Consider the following 22830-nt stretch of genomic DNA (forward strand, 5'->3'; position numbering starts at 1 on the left):
TACATGTATATGTATATATACATATATATATTATTTTTCAGATTCTTTTCCCTTATAGTTTGTTACAAAATATTGAGTACAATTCCTTGTGCTATATAGTAGGTCCTTGTTGGTTATCTGTTTTATATATAGGAGTACATATGTTAATCCAAAAGTCCTAATATATCCCTCTCCTCCCCTTTGGTAACTACAGTTTGCTTTTAGTCTATGGGTCTATTTTCATTTTGTATTTACATTCATTTGTATCAATTTTTCTTTTTTTTTTAGATTCCACCTATAAGCAAAATCATATATTTGTCTTTCTCTGTTTGGCTTACTTCACTTAGTATGATCATCTCTAGGTCCACCCATCTTGCTGCAAATGATATAATTTCATTATTTTTTATGTCTGAGTAATATTCCATTGTGTGTGTGTATGTGCATATATGTATGTGCATATATACAACTACATCCTCTTTATCCATTCCCCTGTTGATGGACATTTAGGTTGCTTCCATGTTTTGGCTATTGTAGAGAGTGCTTCAGTAAACACTGGGATGCATGCATCTTTTTGAATTATAGTTTTCTCTGGATATATGCTCAGGAGTGGGATTGCAGGATCATATGGTACTTCTATTTTTAATTTTTTAAGGAAACTCCATACTCTTCTCCATGGTAGCTGTACCAATTTACATTACCATCAACAGTGTAGGAGGGTTCCTTTTTTTCTATACCCTCTCTAGCATTTATTATTTATAGATTTTTGATGATGGCCATTCTGACTGGAGTGAGGTGATATCTCGTAGTTTTGATTTGTATTTTTCTAATAATTAGCGATATTGAGCATTTTTTTTATGTGCTTTTTGGCCACCTGTATGCCTTTCTTTTAAGAAATATCTATTTAGGTCTTCTGCCTATTTTTAATTTCATTTTTTTGATATTTGAGTTGTATGAACTGTTTGTATATTTTGGAAATCAGTCCCTTGTTGGTTGCATTGTTTGCAAATATTTTCTCCCATTCTGTAGACTATCTTTTGAGTTTATATGCTATTCTCCCTCTCTCTCACACACACACACACACACACACACACACTAGGCTTAAGATGACATCCAGGGAAGAAAAGGAATAACAAATAAAATAAGCATCTATATAAAATTTAAGAATCAAACATTAAATAATAATTAGTCTATGTAAATATAAAACAAAAAGTAATGATAACATTTTAAGTGGTCAAAGACAATTGATCAGAAACATTCCTGAAACACTTCACAATATAAGAAAAATCTGTCCTCTTTGATCTTTGAACAAAATCAAAATTGCCTCTAAAAATAAGCCTGTCTCCTTTTCCTAGTCCTCCACCTAAGCATAGTTCCAGCTTATCTTCTTTTCCCTGAGCTGCCAAGCAATGAATGTTTAGCAGAGAGATGCCTTTGTCAGCAGAAACCTGACCAAATTGGTATGCAATTTTTGTACTTAAACACAAAAAAGAAGAAAGAAAAGCCTAGGAAAAAGTTTGAAGTAATCAAAAGTGTCAATTAGGTTGATTATAGGATGAAGACTGTATATTTATAGTATAAATTTGAAACTAGTACATGAAAATGCATAGGTATTTCTGATGTTGCCTTGCACAATTAAAGCATCCTTAAGGTTCTTTTGTTAATAGAACAGGTGCAACAGTACAGCATCAACTCCTAGTTAATTGGTTTTGGAACATTTTGCTTTAAAGCACAAGGGTTGTATTAAGTAAGAGGGAGAGTTAGGGGTGTGGTGTGGGGGTGGGGATTGAGGGGATGGGGGTGGAAGAGAATGGTCTGAATAGTGGGAAATGAAAGCACATCCAGAATGATAATTTCTATCATGAATACTGCTGCATTTTGCAAGGCTTCATTCCCTAACAAAAACAACTTTCCAAAACAATAAAAGACCTTCTCTGATTAGAAATATAAGTCACAAAGAGAAAAAAAGTTTGTTCTCAGTTTGCATAAATGGTGAGTTAAAACAGGGACCATACGCCTCATATTCTGACTAGTGGGTCTAAACTAAAGTTGATTGCATATATAGCCACTTACTCATTTTAGTGCTCTTAATATCACAGAAACTTTAAATCAGAAGAAAGGGTTTTGGAAAATCTGTTTAGCACAGTTTCGCTTGATCTGAGCCAAAGGTCAAGAAATGATATTTAGCACAATTTCAGTTTTAAAAACATTGATCAGATACTCAAATGATCCATCAGGTAAAGAAGAAAGCATGTAAATAAACTAAACTACAAAAAAGCTTTCTAAAAGCATGTCCAAGGCCAATGGCCATACTAAACAAAGTTATGAACCTGGTATTCTAGCACTTTTTTCATTCTGTCCTCTGATGCCCCTAGCTACTTTCCCACCCCAGATACTTATATCTAAATCTCATTAACCTCTGCATTCGACTAGTAGCCAATTAATAACAGAGATGTGAATTAGTAATGCTCCCAGAGGTATTTGCATCTGAATGCAAATTATTTGAAGACTAAATAAACCTTCAATTAGTCTCAAAGGCAGTACTTCTCAACCTTGGCTGCACATTAGAATTACCTAGGGAGCTTTTAAAAATCTGATGCCCAGGCCATACTGCTAAGCAATTAAATCAGAATCTCTGGGGGAGGGCCCAAGCATCAAAATTGTTTAAAGTTCCCCAGGTGATTCTAATGTGCAGTCAAGTCTGAGAATCACTGCATTAGGGAAAGCATTTGAAAAAAATGAAATCTCAGGCTAGTAAAGAAATTCTTGAGCAGGGGTGTATTGTGTTGCTCTACTGAGGGTGCCAACTGATGAAAAAGCTCTGTTCAAGTTAAAGGACCATTTTTATTATAAGAGAAAATGCTACATGAAAAAAAATTCACTCAGATGGAGTTCCTGCTGTGGCTCAGCAGGTTAAGAACCTGACACAGTGTCTGTGAGGATGAAGGTTTGATCCCTGGCCTTGCTCAGCAGGTTAAGGATCCAGAGTTGCTGCAAGCTGCGGTGTAGGTTGCAGATGTGGTTCGGACCTGGCATTGGTGTAGGCCAGCAGGTGAAGCTCCAGCTTGACCCCTAGCCAGGGAACTTCCATATGCTATAGGTGTGGCCATAAAAAGAAAAAAATGTAATAGCAATAAAAAGAATCAATTGGACATTCCACTGTGGCTCTGCAGGTTAAGGACCCAACATAGTCTCCGTGAGGATGTGGGTTTAATTGCACTGGCCTCACTCAGTGGGTTAAGGATCAGGTGTTGCCAGAAGCTGCGGCACAAGGTGCTGATGTGGCCCTGATCCAGTATTGCTGTGGCTGTGGCACAGGCCTGCCGCTGCAGCTCCAATATGACCCATAGCCTGGGAACTTGCATATGCCACAGATGCGGCCATTAACCACCCCCCCAAGACTTCTCAGTTTTGATTTCAGCAAGTTACTTCACGTGAGTTTTATCTGCAAAATGGAAATAACAATAGAAATGCCTATCTTATGATGGTATTGAAAATGAGCAAATGAAACAGGATCCAGAGTTATTTAAAAATGGCATTAAAAAATGTTTCATAAACTGTAAAATTTTACTTGTAATTATATAGCTGAAATAGATACATTTATCATTAAAAAGACTAGTTCAATGTGCTTACAACTAAAATATGGATTATTACCTAAAAGATTTGTCTCTTGTTTTAATAGACATTTACTTTATGAAATCTAAATGTTTAACCCAATATTTTTGAAGTATGGTTTCTGAACCACTGTCACCAGCATCCTGGGAAATTTGATAGAAATGCAAATTTTTGGAGTCTGCCCCAAATTTACCAAATCAGAAACTGGAGGCAGAACCTAGCAATCTTATTTGAACAAGCTCTCCAAGTGATTCTGATTCAGGCTAAAACTTGAAAACCACACATCTAACAAAAAAAAGAGTATATAAAATTAAAATCAAAGGATGAATAAACATTATTATTTAAAACTTAAAAAGTCACAGTGCAAAGGCATATAAGCATGAATTACTACTAAAGAATACTCCTAAAGCTTCATATTTTAAAATAATACAATTCTCACTACCCAGCCAAGCATTATTATTTAACACATTAATCATGAATACAATAGTGGCATATAAATTTGGGAGTCACATTAATTGCAGAGTGTACAATAGTTTGGATAAGGAATAAAGAAACAAAATTCTAGTAGGAGTAACAATGGTTCAGAAAATAGTCAAGTTTTACTTCACTGGGCTCAGGTTTCTTTCAGAGAAAGAGTCACAACTGTATCTTAAAAATCACATTTATCCTGAAGACAACACCCTACAGCATCTCAATGTTCTTATTTAGTCTAAGGAAGTGTGTCATCACTGACTCAGAGAAAAGACCATTTCTTGGACTGAATCACAGCAATGCTTCCTGTAGCCTTAGATTTGTCATTGGGTCTGCTAAGCAACAGAAAAACAGGCTCGAAATTTCTTATCTTAAAAGATCTCATATGAGAAAACTATCCATATTCCCAAACTCAAAGTCCAAAGATACTGCCATTAATAAGACATATACACAATAGCACAGGCAAGAACATTGAGGAGTCTTGTGAGATGGCAACTAAAAGTTCTTTGAGAGCTTTCTTTTCCTCTTTTTCTATTTTAAAAAGTTTTGGTAGCCTCAAGATATCTAGCACCACCTTGGAAAGATGAGAGTGGAGTATCCCAATTAAGAACTCATCATAGTATTCATCCTTAGTTCCCGAGTGAAAACTAAGAAGAAATGATCTTTCCCTAAAGGACTCCTTAACTGTAGCTGAAGTTCCATTTAACATTACTGAGATAACTCTGGCTCTCTCTTTAAGATTCCTGAGTCCTAAGGGATTTGCCTCCTATAGTTAAAGAACTTGGGGTTAAAAGTGGGGGTATGTGTAGGAAGATTAATTCCAATAATTGGTATTAGTACTCTATATCCTAGGGAATATGTTGAAGTAAAGTATTCAAAGTAAAGAACACAAAAGAGAGGAACTTGATTTCACTAGCTATGCTAATCAAAATTACATTGTCTTTCCTTGGTAATCACTTTGCTCCACCTAATAAGAAAAGCAGCGATTCTAAACTCTCATCTTCCTCCCTGGAAAGAATAACACAAATATATAATTGCCAAAATGAGTAATTCTTTTTTCTCATTCACTTATCTGTAAACATTTATTGAGTTCCTATATATTCCAGACATTTTTCTAGGTGCAAAATGAGTCTAGAGAGATACATAAACTTCAGTGATGACGACATGGATTCTACGTGTCTAGAGCTAGGTTTAAGTTTCTCTCTCAATCAGGACCAGTGGTACTCAAAACTTGAGCGAGCATCAGAGTCACTTGGACAGCTTGTTAAAACACAGATTTCAGGGCCCTACCCAGAGAGATTCTGCTCAGTAGGTTTGAGATAGGACCCCAAAGTAAGCATTTCTAATAAATTCTCAGGTGACACTGATGCTGCTGGTCCAGGGACCACACTTTGAGAACCACTTACCAAGAAATGACAGCTCATCACACTATGCCTGCTCACTTTCAAACACTGTACATCTCTCTTCCAAATATCTAGGATCAATAGCTCCAGAAGAGAAGAAAGAAGTACAAATAACAAAGAGAAAATTCTCTTTCCAGGAGCTTTCCTCCCTCCCTGTTTTTCTTTTGTTTTATCCCCTAGCATAAGAAATCAGTCCTCTAATGTGGTTTCTCAATACAAGTGTTATAGAAAAGAATAATACACTCAGATATTTCATATTTCTTTACTTTAATAAAGTCATAGCTTTTCTTCTAAATTCAGTTCTTTTGGACTCCCCCCTCTCCTTTTGTTGAACTACCTCCTTTCCGAACAAAAAAATCACAGAGTTAGAAAGAACATTAAGGATTCACTTAATCCCTCCTTGGCCTCAGACAAGACTGTATCTAAACCATCCCCAAATATAGCAATTTTCAGTACAAAGATGAACAGGCACTAAGAATTTCCCATTCAACATTCCATCACAAACTTAAAGATAGTAATATACTTTTCTTCAGTCTTCTCTTCTCCAAGCTAATCAACCTCGACATTTAGAGTCTCTTCATTATATTTCCTAAACTTTAAATTATTTTGCCTCTTTTTAAATAACCTTATCCCACCTACCTCAGGGCCTGAATTATGTATTTACTATTATCATGAAGACTTGTTTTTGTTATGTGAAAAGGGGAAAGTTAATTTATAGATTAAATAAAAAGGAATTTAATTGGAACAAAGAAAGAAATGTATATATAAATAAATGCCACAATAATGTAACTTAATGGCATTCACTTGAACAATTAATTTCAAATATCCTTTATCTTATTAAAAGAAATAGTAATGCTTTATACTTTTTCAAACTTTATACTATAAATCACTAGCCATTTCACACATAAAACAGATGGGAATTAGAGATCTTTTTAAATATGCCACAGATGATGCACAACCATGTTTCATGACACTTCACTCAGGAGGAAAACATTATTATTAATTTGTTTTCTTTGTGTAATGTTTACTACTGAAGTTGGAGTTGCAGTTTATTATTAATTTCTGTATGAATCTAAAATTACTGAATCTATTAATTTCAGTGAAAATAATTTCTCAGATTCAAGCTTTAAGAATCAGAAGTGTTTAGAGATTCAATGAGTATAGGTCAAGATAGGAAGTCCATGTAAATCATATGCTTCTGAGCAATTTAAAAGGAAAAACAGGTGATACATTGGAATATGGGATAAAATGGGATGATTCACTTTAGTTCCATTTCTCCCATTCTAAATATCACTACTCAAAATTTAATCTTTGCTTTTGGAATGGTGAGGTGCTCTGGTCCAGCCTGGGCCTGAGAGATGGGTTTGTCTCCTTGCCTATTGGGATCAAGGTGTACGGTGGAGGCGATGCATTTAGTCTCCAGAGAGAAGGAAGATGCTGCTTGCACAGCACTTCTACTCACCAGTCCATGCAGCAGCAAGGGTGTTGGCTTTGAAGGAAGCCAACTGTCCTGCTCTCCCAGCCAGAGGTAAAGAATTGCATTGGTGGCCACTAGAGGGAGGAGGATTAGGAATAGAGTAAATTGTGGGGAAAAGGCACCCATGAAAAACGCACATGGGACAACCAACACATCACCAACCACCGCCTATCAGCTACCTCTCTGAGGGACTATCATGGGGTCTGCAAACACCATTAACCCAGAGACCCAGAGACTAGAATTATTGTAGTATCCCAGTATATAGCCCCTTAACTTTGATGACTGGAGAAGGGAGTTTGAATAGGATTGTGGGAAACACACAAGCACACGAACATAAACACACAAGCACACAGACATACAATCTCATCCCCCATTACAAGAAGTTGTATCTGTGCCGTCTGATTCTTGCTCGTTTTCTTATTTAAAACTCTTGATGTTCTTTACCAAGAATGTGTTCATGAAAAGCAAACAGCCCACCTTCAAGATAGTCTTGGGAGAAGCACCAGCAGAGACACTCATTGTGCCAAGATGTATTTTACCAACAAATCTGTACAAATTACATGAGGTTAAAAACAAACGGAATATAATATAGTTAAAGCAAAGTTTCTTTTGCTAAATTACAGCTTGAAGCAAACCTGTAAGAAATGTTTCCAATTAGCTTCTTTAGCAAACACAAAGTATAGCTCAGAATGTTTTGCTTTCCATACTGCCCTCTGGGTGGGCTGCCTAGTGGGTGTCTTACCTCCAGCACAAGTAGCTGAGCATTCTGACCAAGGCTGATGATTCCATGTAAAGCCAACTTCGTTGTCTCCACTGCCCGTCCGAGTGATGGGGACGTTGAATTTATACCTAATTCCCAAATTCTGTTCCTGAAGCAGAACCTGCCATTGAAAACAACTGGTGAAGATAATTAAAACACAATGAGCCTTTATTTAGATATTTACTATTCCTTTGAAGAAGAAAATGTTACAAGTTTTATAGGAAATTTAAGACAACTTTCAGAACACATACATTTATATGAATTTTCTCCTTCCATTTTCATGGGTAATTTGGAGCCATTTCTCTCATTTGCCTTGTTTGGTTATAAAATATATTATTCGAGCAGGCATTGAAAAGATCAGACAGTCATATGGGAAGAGCATTAGGTCTTAACTTTGCACAGATTGAACACCCCTGGGCATATAATTTTACCTTATTTACCTTAATTTCACCACCTGCAAAATAGAGATAATAAAGACTGCACCTTCCTACCTCACAGGGTGGTTTACAAAGAGTAGAGGTGAAGTGACAAAGACATATTTACCATGACAATGAGATTTTCAGAGGTGGGACCTAAAGCTTCTAAGGATTCTGGTTCATCAGTTGGTCTCTTATAGTGAAAAGCTGTTCCAGCAACATCAAACTTTCTAGGCCAGTCAATAGTCCAGGCACCGTTAATATAGTAATCATCACCTTCAGATTTTAAAGCTAAAAAAAATTTTAAAACAAAACAAAAAAATCAATGTCTAACTAAAAATATGAAATTTTATTTACCATAATGTCACTGATAATAACTGCACTGAAGTGCACAATGAATATTCATTTCCATTTATAGATGAGATTCTTAACTATTTTCTTAAGTACAAATTAAAATAGTTTTCCATCTGAATGTCAAGAAGATATTAAGTATTTATAATGTTATTGATACAAAGGAATGAAAGGCTTATCTAAAGGAATAAAAACATAGAACTAGAAAGGAAAATTAGACTAAAGGAATAACTGGGTATGGCATGGGGAAGTGTGCAGACTCTCCTGTTTAAATATTAAAACAATAGTTATATAAATATGGGGTAAGAACCACATGTAGTATGGTACACAGACTGAGAGAACAATAGAACAAAATGGACAGTTAAGAAATAATCATAATACATATGGGAATTAGTATATAACAAAGGAAGCATATTAAATTAATAAAGGAAAAATACCAAGAAATGGAACTAAGACAAAAAACCAGGTTTTAGGGAAAAAAATTGTTGAATTTGTCTCATTCTTTATATAAGAATAGATACCACAGCTCTATTCCAAAGGAAATGGAAATAAGTACTCAAATATTTATACATGCATGTTCATGGCAGCACTATTCTCAAGAGCCAAAAGTAGAAACAACCCAAGTGTCCATCAATGGATGAATGGATAAACGAACTGTGGTATATATGACATAATGGAATGTTATTCAGTTATAAAAAAGAATGAAGTACTGTACATGTCCCAGTAAGGAGGAAACTTAAAAAACAAAAACAAAAACAAAAAAACAAACCTACACCAAGTGGAAGATGCTGGACAGAAAAGGTCACATAGTATAGGCTTCTATTTATATGAAATATCCAGAATAAATCCATAGGAGCAAAAAGCAGATTGGTGGTTGTCAGGGGCTGGGGAATCAGAAATAAATACTTAATGGATACGGGGTTCCTTTTAGGGTAATGAAAATATTCTGGTATGTATTAAATGCCCCTATGTTTGTTCACTTTAAAATGTCTGAATTCTGGGGAGTTCCCATTGTGGCTCAGCAGAAACAAATCTGACTAGTATCCATGAGGATGTAGGTTCAATCCCTGGCCTCACTCAGTGGGTTAAGGATCTGGCATTGCCGTGAACTGTGGTGTAGGTCGCAGACGTGGCTCGGATCTGGTGTTGCTGTGACTGTGGTATAGGTCAGCGGCTACAGGCCCGATTTGACCCATAGCCTGGGAACTTCCATATGCTGCAGGTGTAACCCTAAAAAGACAAAATAAAATAAAATGTAATGTTTGAATTCTTTATTATTTGAATATTACCTCAATAAAAATAAAGTTAAAGAAAAAAGAGAGAAAAAAATAAATGCCAGATGGGTAAATATTTAAATGTAAACATAGTTAAATTATTAAATGCTGGGAAAAAAATTGGGGAGTATTTTTTAAAAATAATATTGGGTAGTGAAAAAGCTTTTTTAAGTGTGACAAAACCCTGAGAAGCTATAAAGAAGATTAATAGATATGCATGCAAATTTTTTAAACCTGTATAGGAAGAAAGATATTAAAATTTTAAAATATTAGATAGAGAAAGGGTTATTAGCACAACTATAGAAAAACTTCTATAAATAAATGAGTGGTAATTTTATAATGATTACCATGCTTTGATGGCGACAGGCATCTCAATTTAATATTTTTTGTTAGTATGCCAGCTTCTTCAAAAACTTTACCAGGCCAGATGAACAAGCAGCCTAAAAGGACTAAAAGCAGCCCCAAAGGACTCATGGTGCACAAAATCTCCTACTCTCTGAACCTCTACCATTTGTCCTTAACGACCATTATCAGAATTCCCTTGTGGTGCAGTGGGTTAAGGATCTGGTGTTGTCACTACAGTGGTTTGCGTCACTGCTGTGGTACAAGTTCAATCCCTGGCCCGGGAACTTCCACATGTCACAGGTGCAGCCAAAAAAAAGAAAAAAAAAAGTACAGACCATTTTTATTTTTCCACCCCCATTTGTCTGGCAAATATGCCTGTACTTTTTTTTTTTGACTTCAGATATTCTGTAAAGCTCATTTAATTATCAAAAATAAATCTAATTAATCTTTTGAGACAGGAACATGCCAACCAATATTAAAGATCATTTAGTCTTAAATTTGTCTTGTATTTAAATTTTATTTTCAATTCTCACAGTGGTTTTTGTCTCTTTGAAACATCAAAATTATTTAGTTTATATATGGACTTCTGAGCCTATATGATATGAAACAATAAAAACAAAACCTCTAGTAGCTTTAAATTTTCCTTCAATTTAAGCACTCACTTTCCATTTTCTTTTATCTATTTAATGAAGGAATCCTAACTCATCTTTGCTGGTACCACATAACATAGTTTAAAAAAACAGCAAACATTTAAGAAAGACTGAGTAAGAATTTGCTGAGGGAAGAAGATATGGCATTATGGACAACGAATTTATCAAAGGGAAAAATCTGACGCTAGAAATCTTATTTTTGCTTTTATTCTTGCTGATGCAGAAAAGAATCTAAAATTATGGTATAAAAATGAGTCTTCTGAAATAAAGGAAGGAAAAACCTGATGGTACTGGTATCCTATCTAAAGATGTATTCCAGATACAGTATTTTTAAAAGATTTAAGAAAAAAAGAGATACTACTTTAAGGAGAATAAGAACTCAACCAGATTTCCTAGGGGTCTTTGGAGAGTCTAAATTTATCTAAAGGGATCAAACACAAAATAAACAGAATTTCCACTTCTTTACATGTAAAATAACTAAATAACTGGGATTGGACCTTGCCCTTCAGTTGTAAACAATTAGAAAACTCACAAAATACATGAATCAGCTGTCTTTAGACATTGGCCAGGATTGTGCAACACTGTGACACATGCAAAAAGGGAAACAAGGTGAGTCATACATCCTCCCACCTTTCTGTCTGGAGGCACTTTCTGTCAGTGTAGGCCAGGAGAACCCAAACAGAACTTGGTGGTCTCACTGAATTAGGAGGCAGAGATCAGAAATTGAAAAGGCTACGATAGTTGAAATTCGCAAAACTAGAGAATCAGAGTAAAAAGAGAGAATCTGTTGCTGAATAATAATCCATGCATGCATAGGATAAAATGAAGCCAAGCAGAAAAACTATTAGGGAGCCGCAAGCAGAAAAATTTTTAGGGTGAGACTCCAGAGAGTTTCAACCACCAGTACATTCAGTACAGAATCATGTCTTTGTAGTAGGGCTGAGCAAACTCTAGAATAAAGGCTATGTTGGACTCACCTAACAAAGCTCAAACACAAGCCTCAAAAAGATCAAGCTTGGAGTTCCCATTGTGGCTCAGGGGTTAAGAACCTGACTAGTGTCCACGAGGATGTGAGTTCCATCCCTGGCCTTACTCAGAGGGTTAAGGATCCGGTGTTGCTAGAAGCTGCAGATAGGTCAAGGATACAGCTTGGATCAGGCATTGCTGTGGCTGTGGTGTAGGCCAGCAGCTATGGCTCAGATTCGACCCCTAGCCTGAGAATTTCTGTATACTGTGGGTGTGGGACTAAAAAGACAAAAAAAAAAAAAAAAAAAAAAAGGTCAAACTCATCTACAAGTTACTTAACACTCTTTAAAGGAAAAACAACAACAACAAAAATAGAGGCCTTTGATTTAAAACCTTCACAATGTACAATATCCAATGAAAAATTATTACAAATGGGAAGAAGGGGGAAAATATGGTCCACATCAAGAAGAAAGCCAAGTAAAAGCAACAGACCCAGAAATGACAGAAATTATGGAATTAGCAAAAAATAACTTTCAAACAGCTATTATACTCAGGATTTTAAAGGAAAACAAATATAATGAGAAGAAACTGGAAGACATATAGAGAGATGCACACAAAGAAAGAATATATGCCTGATACAGTAGATATACAGGTAAGTAGAAAATAATAAAGATAACTAACTCTTTAAAACAAAAATAATTACAATGTATTGTGGGGTTTATAACATAGGAAGAAGTAAAATTTGTTTTTAAGAAATAATGCAAAGGATGGAAGAAGACAATGGAAATGAACAATTATAAGGATCTTGCATTATACATAAAATAGTGTACTTTTACTTGAAGGTACATTGTGAAAAATTAAAGATGCATTTTGTGAACTCTACAGCAACTACTAATTAAACAAAACAAAGAAGTATAGGTAATAAGCCATTAGTAGAGATCAAATGAAATACTATAAAACACTTGATAAATCTAAAAGACATAAAAGTAGAATAAAGGGAAAAAATACATGGAACAAGTGGAAAAATAGCAAAATGGTAGACTTAAATCCAATTATTTTAATAAAATTACATTAAATATAAATGATCCAGACAAGGAGCTGGCAAACTATGGCCCATCACCTGTTTTGTAAATAAAGTTTACTGTAACACAATCATACTCATTTATTTATATATTATCTATATACTGCTTTCACATTACAATTGTAGAACTAAAAAGCTAAAATAGAGACTTCATGTCCTATAAAGCTGAAAATATTTACATTTGGCCCTTTTCAGAAAAAGTTTGTCAAGCACCCCATTTAGAGATGGTAATTGAGAAGGCAAAGATTGTTAGACACAAGAAGAAATCAGGATCAAACTACAAGCTGTCTAAACAAAACATATTTAAGTTCAGAAATACCTACATGAGAAAAGTGATGGATGAAAAAGAATTAACCACGCAAGCACTAATTAGAAGTCTGTGTGCGGTTAGATTAGTATCAGACAAAATGGATGTGGATAAAGAATATTATCAGGGAGAAGGAGAAACATCTGACAATTATAAAGAGCTTAATATATCAAGAAAATCTAGCAATCTTAAATGTCTAAACTCCTGACAACAAAGTTTCAAAAAAATGAAGCAAAACCTTACAAACTAATGGGAGAAATAAACAAGTCCACAATTCTAGTTGGAGATTTCAAAATGATTCTTTCAGTATTTGCTGAAACAAGGAGGCAGAAAATAAATAAGAATGTAGAAGACTTGAACAAAACTATCAACCAATTTAATCTAATTGACATTTATGGAATACTAAACCCAATAACACCATAATACACATTCTTCTCAAGAGCACATGGAGCATTCACTAAGATATACCACATATATTCTGGACTATAAATAAACCTCAACAAAAGAACTAAAATCATATAAAGGATCTTCTCTGCCCATAACAAAATTAAACTAAAAATCAGGAGCAACATCAGGAACCCACCTCTCACTCAAATGTTTGGAAATTAAATAATACCTTCTAGCCCATGATAACTAAAAAATATTTTAAATTGAGTGTTAATGAAAAAAAACATCAAATATATACAATGAAGTTAAAGCAGTGCTTAGAGGGAAATTTACACTGCCAAACACTTATTTTAGAGTAGAAAAAAATTCAAAAAATCAATAGTCTAAATTTCTATCTTGAGAAACTAGAAAAACAAATCAAACACAAAGTGAATAGCAGAAATGAAATAACAAAAAGTGGGAATCAATGGAAAATGGAGAAATAATAACATCATTTAAACCAAAAGCTTGTTCTTTGAAAAGATCTATAAAATTAATAAAGCCCTCAGTAGAATGATCAAGAAAAAGAAGATACAGATCACTAATGTGAGGAATGAGAGGAGAGCCATCACTATATATCCTACAGACATTAAAAGACAACGATAAAGGAATATTGTGTGTGTTATACCAGTAAATTCTACAACTTTAGAGTTATTACAGAAACTGAATTTTTCATGAAAAGCTTCCCCAAAAGAAAACTCCAGCCCAGATGGCTTCAGAGTTGAATTCTATCAAATATTAAGGAATAATATCAATTTTACCCATATTCTTTCAGAAAATACAGGAGAAAGGAATACATCCCAATCCACTTTAAGAGGCCAGATTTACCCTGACATAAAAACCAACAAGGATATTATAAGAAAAGATTAGACACCGATATTCCTCATGAATATAGATGTAAATATTCTTTTTTTTTTTTTTTTTGGTCTTTTGTCCTTTTAGGGCTACACCCACAGCATATGGAGGTTCCCAGGCTAGGGGTCTAAGCAAAGCTACAGCTGCCAGCCTACACCATAGCCACAGCAACACCAGATCCAAGACATGTCTGGGACCTACACCACAGCTCACAGCAACACGGAATCCTTAACCCACTCAGCGAGGCCAGAGATTGAACACGCAACCTCATGGTTCCTAGTCGGATTCGTTTCCACTGTGCCATGACAGGAACTCCTAGATGTAAATATTCTTAAAAGAATATTACTAAATTAATTGCTGCAATATACAAGGATAATAAATTATGACAAAGTGATTTTCATCCCAAGAATGCTAGATTGATTTAACACTTGAAAACTAATCTATGCATTTACTATATTAATAGGGAAAAGTAGGGAAAAACTCAGAACTAAAAAATAGAAAGGAACTTCCTCAACTTGATAAAGGGCAGCTACATAAATCTTCTAACTAACATTGTATTAGTGGTTAAAAAAAACTAAATACTTTCTCCTTAAGATAAGTAACAATGAAAGGATGTTCAGTCTCCACACTTCTATTGAACATTGTTCTGAAGGTCCTGACATTATTATAAGACAAGAAAAAATAAATAAAAGACAAATATTGGAAGGACAGAATTGAAAATGCCTTTTTTAAAGGACATGATAATCTATGTTGAAAATCTAGACATCTACAAAACATCTATTAGAATTAATATGTGAGTATAATCAGGTCACAGGTTATGAGGTCAATATGAAAATAAATCAATATATAACAACTAACATTTCAAATGTGAAGTTAAAATATCAATATTGTTTACAAAAACATCAAAAAGCATGAAATATTTAGTAATACATTTAAAAAATATATATGTTGGAGTTCCCGTTGTGGCGCAGTGGTTAACGAACCCGACTAGGAACCATAAGGTTGCGGGTTCAGTCCCTGCCCTTGTTCAGTGGGTTAATGATCCGGCGTTGCCGTGAGCTGTGGTGTAGGTTGCAGATGCGGCTCAGACCCTGCATTGCTGTGGCTGTGGTGGAGGCCAGCAGCTATAGTTCCGATTAGACCCCTAGCCTGGGAACCTCCATATGCCATGGGAGCGGCCCAAGAAATGGCAAAAAGACAAAAAAAAAAAAAAAAAAAAATATATATATATATATATATATATGTGTGTGTGTGTGTGTGTGTGTTATGAACTGTACACTGAAAAATAAGCGTTAGTGAACAAATGTGAGACTGAAATAAATATACAGGTTAAATCTTTTAATGTGTTGGAAGATAATATTTTTGAGATGTCAATTTTCCTCAAATTGATCTATAGATTCTATATAATCTCTTCTTGTAGAAATTGAAAAGTTGACTATAAAATGTATACAGAAATGTAAGGGACCTAAAAAAGCAAAAGTAACTTTGAGAAAGAGGAACAAATGCTTCCTATTTTTAAGACCTCTATTAATCAATATAGTGTGGTTTTGGTTTAAGGATAGACATATGGATCAATGGGAGGGAACAGAAACAGATCCACATATTCATGTGCAGTTGATCTCTAACAAAAATGTTAAGTCAATGGAGAAATAATAGTCTTGAACAAATGGTGCTATAGTAAGTTAACATACATGTGAAAATAACTGAATCTCAAATCCTTACTTTATACATTATATAAAAATTCCAAATGGAACATATATCTAAATGTAAAAAAGATAAACCCATAATTTCTTTAAGACACAGTATAAACAATCTTTGGAACCTTGGAATAGGCAAAATTTCTAAGGTAGGACATGAAAGCACAAACCATAAAAAAATGAATAAATTAGATTTCATCAAAATTAAAAGCACCATTAAGAACAGAAATAAGCAAGCCACGGACTGGAAAAAATATTCATAAAACATATGGTTGAAGACTTATAACTAGAATATGTAAAGAACACATAACTTGGTAAAAAGAAGAAATTTTTAAATAGACAAAATATTTATTCAGACTTCATAAAAAATATATCTATATGAGTAAAGAAAATGACTGACAATACCGAAACTATAAAGAATGTGGAGCAACTGCAACTCTTTCACATTACTTATGGGTATATAAACGATACAACCACTTTAGAAAAGAGTTAATTTTTTATAAAGTTAACCATGTACTTATCATATGACTGCGTGATTTCACTCCTAGGTTTTTTATCCAGAAGAAGTGAAAATATATGTTCACACAAAACTTGTCTATGAATGTTTGAAGAAGCTTTATTTATAATAGTTGAAGACTGGAAATGACCAAAATATCCATCAACAAGTGAATGGATAAATGATAAATGAATACTATGGAATACTATTTGGCAATAAAAAGGAATGAACTTCAGATGCACTCAATAATATAGATGAATCTCAAAAATATTACGGAAGAAAAAAAGACAGATGTAAGAGTATATCTTGTATAATCCTATTTACGTGAAATTGCAAAATTAGTAAAAGTGAAATAGTAATATAATGTCAGAAAAGAGATCAATGTTTTCTGAGGGTAAGGCTAGGGGTACTTGACTACGAAGGGTAATGAGAGAATGTTTTGGAGTCAGAAAAATGTTCTACATCTCGGTTGTGGTATTTATATGGATATATAAGGATACATAATTGTAAATGTTCTTTGAATTATACACTTATAATGGATATATCTTATAATATGTAAATTATACCTCAATAAAATTGACTTAAAAAATCAATAACCACCCCATGAAGAGTAAGCTACTAATAAACTACTAATTTTTTGTTTAGTTCTTTCATGTGAAACTTCCTTCTTTTTAGCATGAAAGTGTTCTACCTTAAAGCAGTATGTCTTTTCCTTCATGATACTGTGATGCTTTTCCTCATTAAGTTTTAAAATTTAGCAAAATATGCTACTTACCAATATAGTTCTTTGACATGGCAATTTCTCTGACTTCAATGTGGACAGAGCCTCTTGGTATCTGCACAACTTCCATATAGCCTAGAACACAGAAGAGAGCCAGTAATAAGCAGCATCTGGAGCTTTTGTCAGAAAATGAGTGTTTAATAACCATTCAGTAATAACTGTTTCCTTTTTCTTCCATTCTTGCTTTGACTTTATACTTTGCAAATTATGAATAATGTGCAAATTCCCCTTTTAGTTCATGAATATATCTAGAGTATTTTTCTTTTTCTCTAAAATTATCTCAAGATATCCTTAAAGTCTAGACATATATAATATTGGTGGTGGTGGTTTTTTTTTTCCCTCAATGCATGGCCCCCACATCAGTGTTCTGTGGAAATTCTCATCTTAAAGAAACATGGCTAAATGAAGTCAAGCAGAAAGGGAATAATCTTTCCTTAAAATACCTATACAAGAAGTCACACTTAATATTTAAAGGACTGAAATCAATTTGGGAAAAAAATCATCTATCTAAATAAAGAAATTTTTAAAATAAGGGGGCAAATCAAGTCTTTGGCTATTCCAAGTACACCAGAGGTGTGAGGAAGAGTTCTTTCTACACACTCACCTCCTCTGGGCAACGAATCATTGAAGAACCCTTCAATGGCATCACATGTGCTTCCATCCCCTCCACAGACTCGACATCTATCTTCCCTAGCATCGGATCCCAAAATATTATCACAACCTACATGCTGAAAACAGAGAAGAATATTTAGTGTGTCAAAAAGAGGAACTCCTGGACCCATAACTAACCAAATAAATATAACTTATGTATTTACTTGTTTTTCCAGTAAAGGAAATCAAAATAGGGAATACTTTCCTTTTTCCACGTTTACTTTCATTCTCTAGTAATTCTAGCTAACATTTCTCAAAACATAAATTTAAAGGAAAAAAATTCAGATTCCCCAGGAATGGCCACTATAATCTGGCTTAGATTTCTTTTTCATTTATAGATACCATGCTTTAATTCTTAAAATATTATAATTTGTTGACAATGGGCTCTTATTTATACCCTCTATTAAGAAATGCAAGATCTAAGGAAAACAGTAATATGGTCCTACAGAGGGCTATAACAACAAGAGTTTTGACTGAGCATTATGGTTTTTCCTTTGTCAACCACTGGCTTTTTTGGATATCTAATTGCGTCAAGGATTAATTGTGGAATTCAAGCCTGGGTAAATCTCTAAAAATGAATACCTGTTTCCATTAGCTGAATAAAATTATCATAAAGACAAAGGAAATGTGAACATGCAATTTTAGAAGCTGAAACTCTACCTTTTGATTTTTCATTTAATTATAGAAATGTGGATTTTTATATATTTTTGGTGTATTCTGGCAGTTAAGTTTGTAGTTTGACCTCTAGGTATTGATACCAGGCATGTGATCTCTGAATACAACCTGTACCTGGTTGTATTCTGAAAAACATTTTAATACTGTCCTAGAAACAACTTTTCCTTCAAGTACACACACACACACACACACACACACACACACACACACACACACACACACACACACACTGCATCATCAGATACATTTGGAGGCAAGTTAACCAGGACATCAACTTGCAAGAAATTATGAGACTAAAATCATTTTTTTAAATCTCATCTTTCTCAGTTTCTGGCACTTAGTTTTGTGTTTCTCTTTAAGGTAAAACAAAACAAACAAGGAAAAAATTAAGAGAAAAGTGGTTTTTGTGGCTTTTCTTATGATAAGATTCATACACAGGTCTAGAAAAATACTTGGGATTTGCTTCTGCCATTCCTAAATGGTCTGGCTAATCTGCTGAAGTAAATATTTTAATAAAGTAAGACTAATTCTATAATGAAAACCATCATAAATGCTTCAAAAGAAGACAAATGGGAGGAGCCTAGCTGTTTCATATTTTGAGAAAATATTTTACTATGAAATACATAAAATAATCTTTGAGAATACACAGTAGCCATATAAATAAGAGTTGGAATCCTCATTCCCTCACTTTTTCTATCGTTTTGTTTGTAAACAGAAGAATAATGAAATTACATTCCAAAATATTTTCATAGCTCTAGCAATCCCTAAAAACATAAGTTGAAGACCGGAATAAATCACATTTGCATGGTGCTTGAATCTGAATGGATAATTCTAACTTTATGTATATTTTCTTAGTGAAAATTAGTACTCTAAAACATAGCTCTCTTTATTAAAAATGAACATGGTATTAATTAGGAATTACTATCTGAGAAAAAGACAAAAGTCTCAAAGACCCCCAACAAAAAAGGAGTGAAATAATCTTAGCAACCTTGCATTCTCCATTGATACAGATATCCAGTGAATCAGCATTGCACTGAGTTCCATCAATCACTGCAGGGGCACGTTCAGTGTAGAAATTGTAACCTTCAGCCAAGCAGTTTAATGCACAAGGTTTTACCCCACCTGGATGAATATAATAGAAGAGAAATAAATGGAGCGGTTCTCCTAAGGAACAGTGATTTAATACTATCCACGGCAAATTTACAATTGATACAGACATCATTCCTTGACTATGTTTACCTAGATGTTTTCCTTCTTTGCTAAAATTTCATGTCTACTTGCATTCTTGTGCAACTTGAAGGAGGACCTGCTGAGTAATCTTTTCAAGTATTTCTCATATATTTTTTCAATGTATTTTATGTCAAAAGGGAACACAGTGGAGGTAAGTGAATGTTGGAAAAAATGGATGAAATAAAAGCTATTTTTAAAAACTAAGGAAATAAAAACTACGGAGATAAATTTTAAGAAGGTCTTGAGGATGACCTCATATGACAAATAGGAATTTATGCAAATTATGTCACTTGTTAATGTATATGATACAAAAATTGCTTCTTCTAGCAGAAATATTATAGTTGTAAAATATAAACATATTCTATACTCCATGAATGTGGCTCTAGCAGGAAAAGAATTCTTACGAGATTAGTAAATCAAAAATAAAATTAATTATAGTATTAAATTTGACTAATTCTTATAAGATTAATAAATCAAAGATAAATATTACATAGCATCAAACTTTTTTAGTTTAAATTGAATAAAAACTTTAAAAAATAAACTCAAGTAATTAAAACATTATGTAGTTTTATATTGTAAAAATATGATAGAATAATTTTATTTTGTCATTGAAATTTGTATTTTTTAATGTTGATGAAAAAATAGGCATAAATAATAGCAATTTAAAAAAACAAGTACAGTGCATATCAAAACTTTTTAATATATTGGAAAAGTAGCAATAAATATGGATTTATTTTATTGAACATCATACAAGAGTTCTCTTGTGGAGCAGCCCGTTAAGGATGTGGTATTGTCACTGCAGTGACTCAGTCCCTGCTGTGGTGTGGGTTTGATCCCTGGCCTGGGAACTTTCACATGCTTAGGGTGCAACCAGAAAAAAAAATACATAAAAAGCTATTTATAAATATGTAATTATTTCTTGAAATTATCACTTAAAAATACATTCTGTTGAACCTTTGTTTTATGAGGTTTAAAACACTCTGACCTTATTCTAATGACGCTGATAAAATTTCTATGAAATAAAGAAGAAAATTAGGCAGAAAGGTGAAATGACATGCCTACATTTAAAAAAAGAAAATTAGGCAGAAAGGTGAAATGACATGCCTACATCTCAGTGAAGATAGAAACCAAGTTTCCACAGGGGGAAATAAAAGAGAAGCCAACTAAATGGTGGAAATAATAATAAATTAGAGAGATAATATTCCATTAAAGGAGATCACTGTTACATTTGACAGTTGTCATGTAAGAAGGCCCAATATTGTCAAACATTCTGTTTTTTCAAGAGAAGATGAAAACATAGATTTTAAAAATATAAATTTTTCTTGGAAACTCATTTAAAGTTTTCAAAAATACTGTGGAGGCTACACATGTATCTAAGTAAAAACAGTTCCTAAATTGCCAGTTAATAACCTCTGGCTTAAGTCCATGTTTTCTTCCACTTTCAATGTCTATAGGTTATAGAATTTATATATAACATGTTATTATTAGGCTTAGATTCACGATATATTTTACTATACTGAGAACATAAATCTTCCTAGACTGATAATCAAGGTATTATATTTATTCTTAGAAGATTCTTGTGAATAAAATTGCTCTAAATTTTGATAGATTTTACTGGGATTTTTTTCATTACTACTCAGTATAGTTCTTTCCCCATTTTTTTATTGTAATGCTTTGAAATTTAATGTAGCTTTTTATGTACCAGGCTTTAAAAAGAGAACATGAGCCTTTTGTTTATACAATTTTAGCATTAATTATGTAAGGCAGTATTTGATAAGCAGAGCATATAAATGCTATGGTCGTATTCCTTAGCCCACTACGCTATGTGATAATAATAGAAATAAATGTCTTCTTTTTTTTTTAAATGGCCACACCTGTGGCATATGGAAGTTCCCGGGCCAGGGACTGAATTCAGGCTGCAGCTGCAACTTAAACCATAGCTGTGGTGACATTAGATTCTTTAGTCCACCGTGCCAGGCCAGAGATCTAACTCCCTCCACAGAGACCTGAGATGCTGTAGTCGGAGTATTAACCCTGTGCCACAACGGAAACTCCAATTTATTCTTTTTTTATTGCTGAAGACGTGTTCAGCTTCCTCTGCTACAGTTAAGTTTTCAGAAGAGGTACTTCTCTTATTTCAAGAAAAGATTTAAGATGATTCTCTAAATGGAAGGTCACATTAGCAATTACCTTCAGTTAAAGCTTATTATGAGTTTATGGTTAATTTACTAAGCACACAATTATCTAGATGCTAATTCAAATATGAGAATTATTTCAGACTTCCTTCTCATACAGTAAGATAAATGTATAGGCAAAATACATGAAACAAAAATCTACACCCACACAAAAAAGCAAAGCCATATGATAGCTGAAGACTTTAACATGCTTTTCTCAGGAACTGGTTAAAAAAAAACAGAGCAGAAAAAAATCAGAAAGAATATAAAAAATCTAAACAATATTATCAGTCAACCTGATCTCATGATCATATAGAACACTATATCCAACAATTAGAGAAAACACGTCCTTTTCAAGTATACACAGAACATTCATTAAAACTGACAATAAGCTATATCATAAAACAAATCTCATTTCATTTAAAAATTAAATCATACAGTTTCTCTGATCATAAAATATAATTAAATTATAAATCAATAACAAAAATATAGAAAATTTTCAACTATTTGGAAATTAAAATTACATAACCCAAAGAAGAATCACAATGTAAATAAGAAAATATTTTGAGGGAGTTCCTGTTGTGGTGCAGTGGAAATGAGTCTAACTAGTATTCATGAGGATACAGGTTCAATCCCTGGCCTTGCTCAGTGGGTTGAGGATCTGGCATTGCTTTGAGCTGTGGTGTAAGTCACATACCCAGCTCAGATCTGGCATTGGTGTGGTTGTGGAGTAGGCCAGCAGCTACAGCTCTG

At 33.7% G+C, this 22830-nt stretch overlaps 1 protein-coding gene across 1 annotated transcript in view; it reads right to left on the reverse strand.

The window, feature by feature from the left end:
- Window positions 1-22830, reverse strand: part of ADAMTS6 (ADAM metallopeptidase with thrombospondin type 1 motif 6) — a 308302-nt gene that overhangs the window by 46497 nt on the left and 238975 nt on the right. The window contains exons 15-19 of the mRNA XM_021076778.1: window positions 19662-19795; window positions 17952-18075; window positions 17342-17422; window positions 8246-8409; window positions 7685-7823 (exon numbers count right to left, since the gene is read on the reverse strand). Of these exons, the coding sequence (XP_020932437.1) occupies window positions 7685-7823; window positions 8246-8409; window positions 17342-17422; window positions 17952-18075; window positions 19662-19795 (642 nt within the window). The remainder of the gene's footprint in view (window positions 1-7684; window positions 7824-8245; window positions 8410-17341; window positions 17423-17951; window positions 18076-19661; window positions 19796-22830) is intronic.

This window comes from Sus scrofa, chromosome 16, assembly GCF_000003025.6.
Source record: "Sus scrofa isolate TJ Tabasco breed Duroc chromosome 16, Sscrofa11.1, whole genome shotgun sequence".
Taxonomy (NCBI): Eukaryota; Metazoa; Chordata; class Mammalia; order Artiodactyla; family Suidae; genus Sus; species Sus scrofa.